We start from the raw sequence: 12,744 nt of genomic DNA, 5'->3' as shown, positions 1-12,744 counted from the left end.
GATCAATCTGAAAAATCTCTATCCCTTCCACACACTACTCCTTTCCCCTGCCGAGTGAGTCACGCCTACCCGGAAAGGGAAATGGCTTAATGGTGTAATAATAATAATAAAAAAATCCCTTCAGATTGGAAAGAATCATAAGTTTAAGATTTTATTTAAGATTGAACATTAATCTATTTTATCAGGAATAATTTTATGCCAAATAAGCATTAAAAAGATACGCTATTAAAAACAGATTTCCAAAATATCTCACTTTTGGGCATGTTAGAGAAAAGAAATAACCAAACGAAAAAGAGTTCTTTTTATTCTACTAGGGAACCAACATAATTTTCATAATACAAATCCTATATTTCCTCTGTGTTTTTAATTGATTTATCTTTCATTTTAACTTAAAATATTATTTTATATTAATTTTTGAGTATTTGATGGTTAATTCTAATATAATCTCTGATTATCGAATTTTCTGTATCCTCATTACTTTTCCTACAACAATGTCTTACTTTCTTTATTTTCATTGTCCGGAAATGTTAATTCTTTTGAATCTGGGTAATAGTGTAACTATATATTGAGACAAACCCTTGAAAATTCTATTCTCTTTTATAAGCATTTTTTATATTATGTATTTTTTCAGTAATTTGCTGCAATTTCTGAGACCCCCCTTTTTTAAACATTATTACTTTTTATAACATTATTTTCTTTTTAAATTGTTAAATATTTGTTAACATTATAATTTTTCAATTAAAATGGTAAATTATCTACATTAAGACATGATTCATATGGTGTTTTCAACATTTGTTTACTATTTGAAAACTTAAGTTACTAAAATAAACTTACAGTTTTTTAGAATACTGTATGTTTTTCTCTTTTTAATGTAAATATATCTTTTTATATTTTCGAATAATAGAATATAATTATTTTTGATGAAACTCTTAAAATCCTGCATTTTTTAGGAGGTCAGTGAAAATTTCGTTAACACGTACTCCATTACAAGTGGTCTGGTTGGGACGTACTTAGTCGCTCATAAAGATTGTTTCCCTCGTGCATAACAGGGTTTAAAACTATGTTTAAAAAAAGTCGCCTCGTATAATTCCTTCTCACTCTTTCTCTCTCTTGAACAAGCCCCTTAAATGAAAATCTGATAACTTCTGAGAGTTTTTCTGTCCAAACTCAACTTTAGTATTGGGAATAGTGGTCCATCATTTCGCCACTTGGTGCCGAAAACTGGAACTAAAAAGAGTAGGTATCATTTTAAAGATGTACATTAATTTTCACATAAAAGTGTTTTTACGATATTTTTGTGAATTATAAAACAATGATTGAATGCGAATAATAGACGATTTAGGGTGGCCGTTTTAATCCAAGAAAAAAATTCCTGGTCATTTTTCATTTGAATGAATAATGTATACAAATCTGATTCAAATGCTCAATAATGTGCACGTATAAAATGGAAGCTACTAACACTTTTAAACTGAACAATTTTTTATTAAATGCACTTAAACGGCAAAATAAATTTTTCAACTTCTATAAATTTTAGAGTTCAGAGACTCAGATTCAGTTCTTAAAATATAAATCCACGTTATCATTTCCAATGTTCGAAACTCTAATTTGAAGAATCAATCAATAAATTTAAAAATTGTCAAAATTATATCATTCAAAGCAATTTTAAGCCAGAAACATTAAAAATTGAATGATTGCATTTTTTTATAAACTGAACACTTCTTAAATTAAAAGTTAAATTATTTATATTTCAAATGGTTGACAAATTCTTAAAATGCTTCCAAATTTTATTTGAAGGTCTTGAAACTTCTGCATGTTAGTTACATGTTTTTTTTTCGATTTTTAAAATTATTTTTCAAATTATTTTAGAACTTTTAAACATCCCTTAAAATTAATCCAATTTTTTCCATTTTTTTTTTAATTCTGCCAAATTAAATAAATTTCCTTAAAATCTTCCACATCCTTTTTGATAATTTCGTAAATCTTTCTAAATTTTTGAAAATGATCTTTTCAAAATAAAAATTATTTTCAGTTTTCATAGGAAATGTTTATTGATCTTCTGAAGCCATTCAGAATTTTCAAAAAGCTTTTAAATTTTTTGTTCGAAATCTGCCAAAATCTAGATTTTGTTTTAAATTAGGCCTTTGGCTATTTACACCGAAATTCAACAATTTTACTTACGAATTATTATTTTTAAATAGAAGAATTAAAATGTAACATTCAAAATTTAGTTTGTAATATTTACTATAATTACTGATTTTAAATAAACAGTCAGATATTTTTAAATATTAATTAATTCTTATTTTTCTCAAGTAAAAATTCCACATTCTCTGATTTAAAAATTTAATATTTTAGACTAAAATAATACGTTAAATTTAATAAAAGCCTTTAATTATGAATATATTATTTTGAAGAAATCTAAAAATTGAAAATAGTTGACAAAGTTTAAATATCTATCTATAATCTTCGATTTCAAACGCTTCTAATTTTTAATGTCTTAAGTCTTTAAAACTGAATATTAACATTATTTAAAATAAAGTGTACACTTAACAATTAAAATCTAAAATTAAAAATTTGTTAAAGTGGAAGATTTTGGAAATACGCATTTTAAAATGAATTGCATATATAATTGAAAATGATCACAATTTAACTAATTATTTAAAAACCGATGGGAATGACAGACAGATTTTTGTCTATAAATTTGTAAAATTCCCGGTCAAAAAATAAATTCACTGTGATTTCCCGTTCTCATATGATTCCCGATTTCGCGGTCCAGTGGCCACCCTGCGATTGGAACTTAAATAAGAATTCTATCCTAACTTTTATATCAGTTTTTAAATAGTAAATACTCCATGTAAAAAATTGATCAAAATTTACTTTGAGTTAAATCTTGCTTTAAAATATTTCCATTCAAGTTTATAATCTTTTGAAAATCACAATAAATGGAACAATGATTGTTTTATTTTTGTAGACAAATATTTCTGTACAAAAATATGTTTTGTCACCTTATTAGAAGTAAATTCTATCTAAACCCTTTTGTTTCCAAAAAATACTTATTTTTAGTATCCAATAAATACTTTAAACTTCGCAGCAAAAATCGTTTAAACACTTTTATGCGGAAATTAAAATCGATCTTTAAAATCGTACTTATTCTTTCTAGTTCGGATTTTTGTCACCAGGTGGCGTATCGCAGTTTAACCATTCCCGATACGTCGTAACTTTATACACTGTACATCATAATATTCAGTTCGGTTGATCTTTTTCAATTTTTGTGAAAATAAAATAGATACTATGTTTTCCAAATGTCTTCTCACAATAATCTAAATAATGTTTAAACTGGTTTTGCAATTTTTATATTGGGTTTTTAAAAATTGATGTAACTTAGCATTATGTGATTCTTAAGTGTGCAAAGGTCACATTATTAATTGGTTAAAGTAACTTTCTTGTACTTTAAAGTAATATTTCAAATTTAATTACATTTTGAGTTCTTTATAGATCAATAAATTTCTCAATAAATATATAGATTCTATTAGAATGAACCAATGTTTGATAATATTAAACGAAGCATTTTCTTTTGAGGTATATCAATTTTTCATATCTTTAGCTTATCCCATAAATAATTCCTGATAAGGAGGTCTAAATTGTTCATGAAACATGTTGGTTCCCTAGTTCCTAGTAGTATAAAAGGACGGAGAAAGGAAAAAAAGATAGGTTGGTTTTTGGTTGACTTTTTACCTTTCTCTTCCTCTTCTTTCTTTTGGTTATTTTTGTCTCTAATGAGCCGAAAGGTGAGATACTTTGAAAATCTGTTTATGAAAACCAATCTTTTTAATGCTTATTTTGCATAAAATTAATCCTGATAAAATAGATTACTGTTCAAACTTAAATACAAATTCTATCATGAAATAAACATATTATTTTTTAAATTACAGAGTTGCTATAGATCAGGTAATTCCAGAAAAGTCAGGGAATTTTAGGGAAAACCTAATAGAGTTAGTTAATTTCCGAAAAACTAAAGCTAAAGTTACTTTTATTATTATGGTTAAAAGTCGCAACTATTCGGTTGAAAATTAATCTCTTTTGGTTGAGGATTCAAACTATTTTGTTAAAAATTAATCTTTTTTGGTCGAATTCACATATTTTTGGTATCAAATTAAAATCCTTTTTAGTGTAATTCTCAAATATCTCGTTTTTTGTTGAGAATTCATCCTTTTTGATTGAAAAGTCAACTACTTAGTTGGAAGTGGAACTTGTTAAAAATTGATTTATTTGATTGATGATTCATCATTTTAGTTGAAAAACCTTTTTTTTTGTTCAAAATTTAATTATTTTCTTAAAAATTATATTTTCGAGTTGAAAATTAATTGTTTTAACTGAAAATTTAACTCTTACACGTTTGGTTCAAAATTTATTTTCTTGAGTTAAACAGTCAAATTAGTTCTTTTTTATTTAGAATTCATTTTTTAAACTGGAAATGTAACTGTTACATTTTTTGTTAAAAATTTATCCTTTTTAATAAAAATTCTATCTTCGTGGTTAAGTTGTTTACTAAAAATTCTTTTAGGTGACAATTAAACTGTTTGTTGAAAATATGTCTTTTGGCAGAAGAGTTTCAACTAGTTAGTTTAAAATTTGTTTCTTTTTTGGTTGAAAATGTATGTTTTACTAACGGAAAATTTATGTATTTTATTTTTGGTAGAAAGTTTATCTTTTAAGTTGAAAGTTCATGTATTTGGTTAGAAATTAATTTTTCTTAGTTGCAGATTTATCATTTTTTTCGAAAATTTACTTTAACTAAATTTACCTTTTATGATAGAGATATAATCTTTTTTTCTAATTTTCTATTTTGCAGAAAATTTAACTATTGTATTTTGGGCTAAGAATTCATTTGTTGGGTTGGAAAAAAATATTTAGTTAAAAATTCGTTTATTTTTTTTAATAGAAAATTTATCTTTTGGGTTGAAAACTCCACTATTTGGTCAGAAATTAAGATTTTTTGTTGACAAATGATCACTGTGATCAAAAATTAATTTCTTTGGCTAAAAATTCATTTCTGTTTAGTTGAAAAGTAATTTTTTAACTGAAGTTGCAACTATTTCAATTTTTCTTCAAAATTTATAATTTTTAGTTGAAAATTAATTTATTTTGCTGAAAAATTGTTGTTTTTTTGTTTAAAGTTTACTTTCTTAACTGCAAATTGAATTATTCTAGTTTTGGTTTGTAAATTTAACTAAAAATTAAATTCTTCTATTTTTTGCTAAAAAAAACTATTTAGTTGAAAATTCGTTTTTTTTTTAATATTTATTTTTTAACATTTTAACTATTATAATTTTTGTTGAAACTGGATCTTTTTTATGAAAATTCATGTAATTTGTTGCAAATGAATCTTTTTTGGTAGCAAATTAATCTTTTGGGTCGAGAATTCAACTAGTTATTTGTTTAAAAATTCATATTTTTGGTTGAAGATTCATAATTTTAGTTAAAAATTCATTTCTTAGTTTCAAGAATTATCTTTTTGAATTGAAAACTCAACTAAAAATTAATTGACATGTACTTAGAAACAATTTTTTTTTGCAATAATATCATTAATCTTCTAGGTGTATGGTTGACTTTATACCTAGGAGAATTTAGAAATTAGTATATCGTAGCAATCCTGAATAAGGTACTGTTTAATGCGAATAATATGTTGCCTATTACTTTGACGTCTTTTACCATTTCAATTAGGTACTCTTTCCAATTTGAATCGACGTAGTTATTATCAATAAAGATAGAAAAGACGATTTTTTCAATCCTAATTCAAAATGCTTATAAATGCTCATTAAATTCCCAAAGTACAAAAAGATATAGCATGTTCTCCTGCTCGTGATAATTTCTCCGAGCACGTAAAATCTTTAGAACACTAGACAGCAAAATTTCATAAAAGAACGTGTTAGAAAAGTGTTTTTTACTTTAGCTACAGTTGCAGGGCCTATGACTGAAAATAATTATTGTTTCTATTTTAGGATAGGGAGTTTCGGTAAAGAAATATAATTTAGAAGGAAGGAGTTTAAAAAATCCCTGCTCCAAGTCAAAATTCGTAAAAATTTAAAAGTACCTTCTTCCAAATTTTAGAAAAGAGAGTACTTTAAGTAGTTTTTAGAGTAGAAGTAGTATTTCGAAGAGGAAATACTTATGAATTATAATATAGTTTTGTTTACATTTTTCGTTAGGAATTTTACCATTCTAAGTGAAAATTCATCTATCTTTAAAAATGTAACTAGTTTGTTGAAAATAAATTTTTTAACTAGAAATTTAACTATTCCAGTAGAAAACTTAACTTTCGAAGGGAAAATTGTCCTTTTTTGTTAAAAATTCAACAATTTAAATGTTAATTTGCCATTTTAAATCGAAAATTCATTTATTTCGTCGAAAATTCAAGTATTTTGTTAAAAAATCGACTTTTTGGGAGAAAATTAGTCTTCTTGTTTAAAAATTCTTCTTTTTGGTTGTTAATCCAAATATTACAGTTAAAGATTAATAATTTTAGTTGAAAATTCAGCTTTTAGGTTAGAAATAAATTTACTTGATTGAAAAACAAACTCCTTTATTGAATCTTAATTTTTTGTATTGATGATCGATCATTTTGATTAAAAATTCATTTCAATGGTTAAAAAATGAGCTATTTGATTGAAAAATTGTTTTTACTTTGGATGAAAAGGATTTTTTTAACGAAAATTTAACTATTTTTTTAAAAATCAGATTTTTTTTTGGTTAAGGATTAAATTTTTAACGAGAAATTCAATTATTCAATTTTTTGTTAAAATGTTATCTTTTTTTGGGATGAAAAGTGAAGTATTTGGTTGAAAACGAATATTTTTTTATTTAAAAGTTAAATAATTTTGTCATATATTCATGCAGTTTGTGAAAGCTCGTTTTTTTTATAATATTAATTTTATTGGTTGTTAATTGATCTTTTTGATGGGTATAAAATTCATTTATTTCAGTTGAAGATTCATCATTTTAGTCCAAAATTCATCAGTTGAATTAATTTTTTCATTAAAAATGTTCTGTTAAAAATGGATTTTTTTTTTGTTTAAAATTTAACTATTTGGTTGAAAATGTGTCGTCTTTGATCCAAAATCCAACTCTTTCGTTTAAATTCATGCATTTGGTTGAAATATTATATTTTTTGGTAGAAAATTAATTTTTTTGTTTTAAAATTAATCTTGCAGTTTAAACATTCAAGTATTTCAGTTAACTATTCCTAATTTTAATTTACTCCAGTTAATTTATTTTTCAGTTTTTTGATCTGTTGTGTTAAAGTTGAAGGATTTTTAGAATGAATGTTATGATTACAAATAAATGTTTGCGTTTTGCGGCAAATATGAATATGTTACTTTTAGTTGACTGGAAAAATTGAAAAACTTGACCGGGAAATGGCCGGGAATTAGAAATGATTGTACACTACCTGCAATCAATATCAAAAGTTGCCTATCTTTGAAATGATTTATAAAATCGACAAAAAATATCTGTTATTAACTTCTATAAATCTTGATAGAGGCTTCTAAGGAAACTTCGGAAAAAAATAATATGGGTTAAAATTGTTTATTTAACAGTAGTTATTTAATGGTTTAGTCCTTCCTTTCACTTTAGGGAAAAGTTACAATTTTCTTTTAATCCTAATGATCAAGGCCTAATTTTATTCTTTGAAGAATTCTATACAATTCTATTTTGGTGGTGTTAATTAAAATTTAAACTATGATTGCTTATAACAATAATAACTGTATGATTTCTCAATAATTTTTTTTATAAAATCAACCCAAATAGAAATTTAGAGAATCCTTCGAAGAATAAAATGAGACCTTGATCATTAGGATTAAATAAAAATTGTAATTTTTCCCTAAAGAGAAAGGAAAAACTGAACCTTTAAATAACTACTGTTAAATAAACAATTTTAACCTGAATTGTTTTTGTCTGAAGTGTGCTCAGAAGCCTCCATCAATATTTACAGAAATTAATAATAGATCTTTTTTTGTCGATTTCATAAATCATTTTAAAGATAGCCAACTTTTGAGGTTGATTGTACGTAGTGAACATCCTTAATCGCCACTCTGTTATTATCTGTAATTTTATCTATAAGTTAAGTAAAATGTTTCAATTCAAGGTGTCGTAGCACTCAACGGATTGCTCTACGTAGTCGGAGGAGACGATGGATCATCAAATTTAGCTTCCGTCGAAGTTTATTCACCTCGAACAGACACCTGGACAACTCTGCCAACCTGTATGAGCATAGGACGCAGTTACGCTGGAGTTGCCATAATTGACAAGCCGGTAGCCTCAACATCGACGATGTGAGGTCTGCAGACCGCTGGGCATTCATGTGATCAAAATACTGAGCAAGATGCCGAAGGATCGGAACCACAAAGGGAAGCCGGGCCCAGCGGTGTAAGCGTCCACAATCCGGACCAGAACGTTCGAGCTACAAGTCACGATTGCGAGGGTCCGAGATGCCTCTGTCACAGGTACGAAAACGGGGAACTAGCAGTTGTCGTGATGAATCAAAATCGCAACGCCTCTAACCAGGAAAGAGACGACGCCTATCAGAACGTGGGTCGCGGAAATCGAAGCTTCCAAAATCGTCAAAATGGTAATCAAAATCACCCGAATCTCAATCCAAACTACCAGAATCCAGTCGACCTCATTCGAAATTACCAAAGGTATAGGCAGCAGCAGGAACCCGAGGAGAATATTTACGAAAGACTTGATAATGACGACGAAAATGACGATGTCGAAGTCTTGCGAAACGAGAATCTGGCTAGTCTTCAAAATTCCTCGGATAATCACACTTACGAGAGAATTGACGACAGATCAGTGTATCGTGCGGGACCCCAAAATCGAAATAATCTCCCCATAGCCAACAACCTGCCGGGACCCAATGTCCTCAACGAAATCGAAGCCAGAAACTTTAGCCACTACGATCAGCCGAGAAATTTGTATCTAGAATCGGCTCGAACTCTAAGAAGCCAGTTCTGTCCGTATCAACTGGGAAGACTTGCTCGGAACTGCTTCTCGACTGAAAATATAACCTACGCTTCTTACAGAAGATATGTCTACCAAGTAGGCCGCAACTGCTCATGTCCCGTCTGTCGACATCTTTGCCATCAGTGTTTCAATATGCACGATAGGTTGCGCTACCAGGATCCAGGCAACTCTGCTACTTTAGGAAGTTCTAGAAACTACATTTACCAGGTTGCCAGAAGCTGCAAATGTACATTCTGCAGAGGCGAGTTCCCCTATTCTAGATTCCCGATAAACTCAAATCGCCTCGTTGAGTCTCTTCGCAGAGAGTGTGAGTGCCGAGATCCTGGAAATTGCCCGCGATGTCTTTCATCAAACTCTGCGATTTACATTGGCAGATTTGATCAATCGGTGAATAATCCGATTTATGGCAATCCTACGATTTATATTGGCAGGGCCGAGAGATCTTGTGCATCAGGATTAAATAGCTTGGCTTCGGGGGGAGTGTCTGCTAATGCCGATAGCGCTTCTGCTTCTGCTTCTACTTCTGGTTCTAATTCTACTTCTAGTTCCAATCCCGTAGCGGTTAGTTCTGCATCGAACGAGTCAACTTCGTCTAGTGCAAGAGCCACTGCCAGTCAAAATGTACCCTCGTCGTCTGCCGCCTCTGTTTATCCCGTGAATAATGCTGTCAATCGACATCATATATGTGATGATTCTTGTATCAGGAATCAGGGGAATCTAAACTCAGGGGTTTGCCAATTTTTGGAACGCTGTGAAAGAGCTGAATGCCAGCATGCAGGGAGGCTCTCGCTTCATTGGTGGTTTGTTAATAAGTGGCTGCCTTCGTGGGTCACGCAAAATGCAGATAGAAATAGTGAGAGAAATGTAGAGTCTAATCCCAAGATTGAGGAACCGCCTGAGCAACCAGATAGTGATAGCGAAGACCCGTAAGTTTCCGTTTGAGGCGGGTAGCTCTTTGTTATTATAATTAAAGACCACGTGGGAAAAGACGATAATTAGGTTTAGATATTTTGGAGTTGCGTGAATCTTTCGAAAATTCTATTTTCCCTAATATTTATTTTACCGAAAATCGTGCAACTGAATCATTATTTAGCATAGTTTTGTTTGACTGAATTGCCATTTGAAGAGCTAGATAACGAACATTTTTTTTATCTAAAATGGGTTTTTTTGCATGCAAAATCCTTGAAAAATCAAATACACGTTGCGGTTTTAGTATATTTTCGAAATATAATTATTTATATTAATTAATTATTTAATTATAAATATAATAATATCCAAGGAGATTTATTAAAATGAAGGCCCCTTTTGGCACGCGGTTTCAATAAAAAAATGTAATAACATTTTAGTTCAAATATTAACGTAGTAATAATTTTTTTTTAACTTTTGCATTGATATTTCTTGAAATTATCATAATTTAATTTTTTTTAAATGTTTTATTTCGATTTTTTAGCAAAAAATAATTTGCGTCATACTGTGATTTTTGAATCTTTCATTTCCATTTTCTCGGAACAGAATAATTTTTTTGGATCAAACCTTATTTATTGCCATTCATCATCCCCAATGACTCGGGATAAATCTTCCATGTCCGAAGATAATAAAAAAATTTAAGGCTTATTCTTAAAATCTTTAACATTTTTATCCGAAAATTTCCGCTAGATACTCTCGGAATTGTGTAACTTTTTTACACACGCGCGCGCGCGCGTTTAACTTGACTTTTGAGTAATTTATCTTAAGTTACCATATTTACCTGTAAAGATTTCATAAACGACCGAAAAGTTCCATGAATTTACGCAAATTTAGACATTTTTAAATTTAATTTTGGGTAACTCATGGTAAGTTACCATAAATTACGTGTAATATTACCAAAAATTACCAATTTTTTAAATAAATTTCATGAAATTGCTAAAGATGTTTAAACATTTAATTTTGTGTAATTTAAGGTAAGTTACCATATTTACCTGTAAAATTACCATAAATGGCCGAAAATGTCCATACATTTTCGAAAATTTAAACATTTTGAAATTGAATTTTGGACAATTCATTGTCAGTTACCATCAATTACCTTTAAAAGTACTTCAAATCATGCTTTCTTTATTCGAAATCTAATATGGGCTGATATCATGACTGTATTTCGAGAAATGTTTGAAATTATTCCTTTGTTATACAAAATATCGTATGTGCCAAAGGGAAGAGACTTTTTTCTCCCTCTAGGTCAGGGGTCTCCACAAACCACAGGTGCAGCATGACGTAGGAGCGCTCGGCCTTTTTCAAGGTCTACCAATTTTTTTTCGACGGGAAACTGAGAGGAAATTTATGACTTCTTTAAAAAAAAATCCCAGTTGGAAGGGTTCGGAAAACCCTTTTTTCTGGTGTAACTTGACAGAGCTTGAAATACAAAGTATTTGAACTAAGAAATTGCCGGTAATTATTCACAAATAAATGTTTTCGACATTAATAATACAAAATGATAAAAAAAACGCTGATAATAATAAAAATAAGTGGTCATAAATGAATTCAAGGCGTTCAAAATTTAAGAGTTTTTTTTTCAAATCGAGAATCTGTAAATAAAATTACTTCAGAATAAAATTTCTAAAATAGAAAAAATTAAAACTTTAAAAATTGATTACTTAAAATTCAAAGGAATTGAAATTGCATTATTGCTTTTAGGTGAAAATAATTTTTAATTTGATACTACTTTAAAGTACATTGAATGTTTCAAAGTGAAAACTGCTTAATGTAAATGTAAATGTAGTAAATTATAAACCTTTAAAATTGAATTATTCGAAAAAACTTTTAAAATAAAAAGTTATTTTTAATTTTTATTAGAAAAGTCTTGAAAAATGTTTTCGCAACTGAAGGGCAAAAATCCTTTGCATTGGTATTAGCAAATCGTAAATTTTTTGTTATCTGTTAGATATAATAATATAATCAATTATTTAAGTCCATTTGATAATTTTTTATTTTTTTAATATTGAAAAATTTGTTATTATGGATTTTAAAGTTGATTATGTTTTTAATATTAGGCAAAAGAAATTCAAGGACGCGTGAATTCCTTGCTACTTTTTTTACTTAATTTGAAAATTAAATTTTGAATTATTTATAAACAAAACAATTATTATGGAATTTAAATTGTGAGTATGAAAAATTACAATTGCATTGAATATTTTATTTAGCAATATTAAAATAACGATAACTAAAGATTCACTATTTTATTTCATAATTCTCATTTTTTCCATCGCAATACGCAGTCGAAACTGCTTCATTTTTATGCTAGTGTGATTTTGAAGTTTCCAACTTTCACATCCATTTCTTTGAACCTGGATAGTTTCTTTTTTTTTTACCAGACCGTTTTGGTCTCAATTCAGCAACACTGTAGCTTCGTATCGGACTTGTGTTTCATTTTTAAATAGTGATTTTGATTTAACATAATGTTTTTTCGATCTCTTGAAAAATTCCCATTTTGTTGTTTTATTATTTCTGCACTGCCACCCTTCATTTTACATAATTTTTATTCGTACATCGTAATTTTGTCTAAGAAGGATAAATGAGAGTTCGGGAAGCAGAGGAAATAATGTGAGGGCAAGTAGGGGAAATTAGAGGAGGGGTAGTGGAAAAGTAGAGAAAATTAGAGGGGTTAGGGGTCAGGGAAGTGAGGGGTTAAGTAAAGAAATTAAGGGGAAGGAAAGGGAATTAATGGGAGTGGAATTAGGGGAAATGAGAGGGGGG

The 12,744-nt window shown here is 28.6% G+C and overlaps 2 protein-coding genes across 2 annotated transcripts in view; both read left to right on the top strand.

Moving 5' to 3' along the window:
• The window catches only part of LOC117181702 (ring canal kelch homolog), a 23,703-nt gene extending 15,348 nt beyond the window's left edge, over positions 1-8,355 (top strand). Inside the window, exon 9 of the mRNA XM_033374635.1 lies at positions 8,141-8,355. Coding sequence (XP_033230526.1) covers positions 8,141-8,331 — 191 coding nt within the window. The 3' untranslated portion in view covers positions 8,332-8,355. The remainder of the gene's footprint in view (positions 1-8,140) is intronic.
• Positions 8,333-10,882, top strand: LOC117181705. The gene has a single exon (XM_033374643.1). The coding sequence runs from the start codon at positions 8,530-8,532 to the stop codon at positions 9,946-9,948; it is 1,419 nt and encodes a 472-aa protein (XP_033230534.1). The 5' UTR covers positions 8,333-8,529; the 3' UTR covers positions 9,949-10,882.
• The last annotated feature ends 1,862 nt before the right edge of the window (positions 10,883-12,744 follow it).

Source organism: Belonocnema kinseyi, chromosome 10 (genome assembly GCF_010883055.1).
Source record: "Belonocnema kinseyi isolate 2016_QV_RU_SX_M_011 chromosome 10, B_treatae_v1, whole genome shotgun sequence".
NCBI classification, from domain to species: domain Eukaryota; kingdom Metazoa; phylum Arthropoda; class Insecta; order Hymenoptera; family Cynipidae; genus Belonocnema; species Belonocnema kinseyi.
This window is presented reverse-complemented; position numbering and strand designations above follow the sequence as displayed.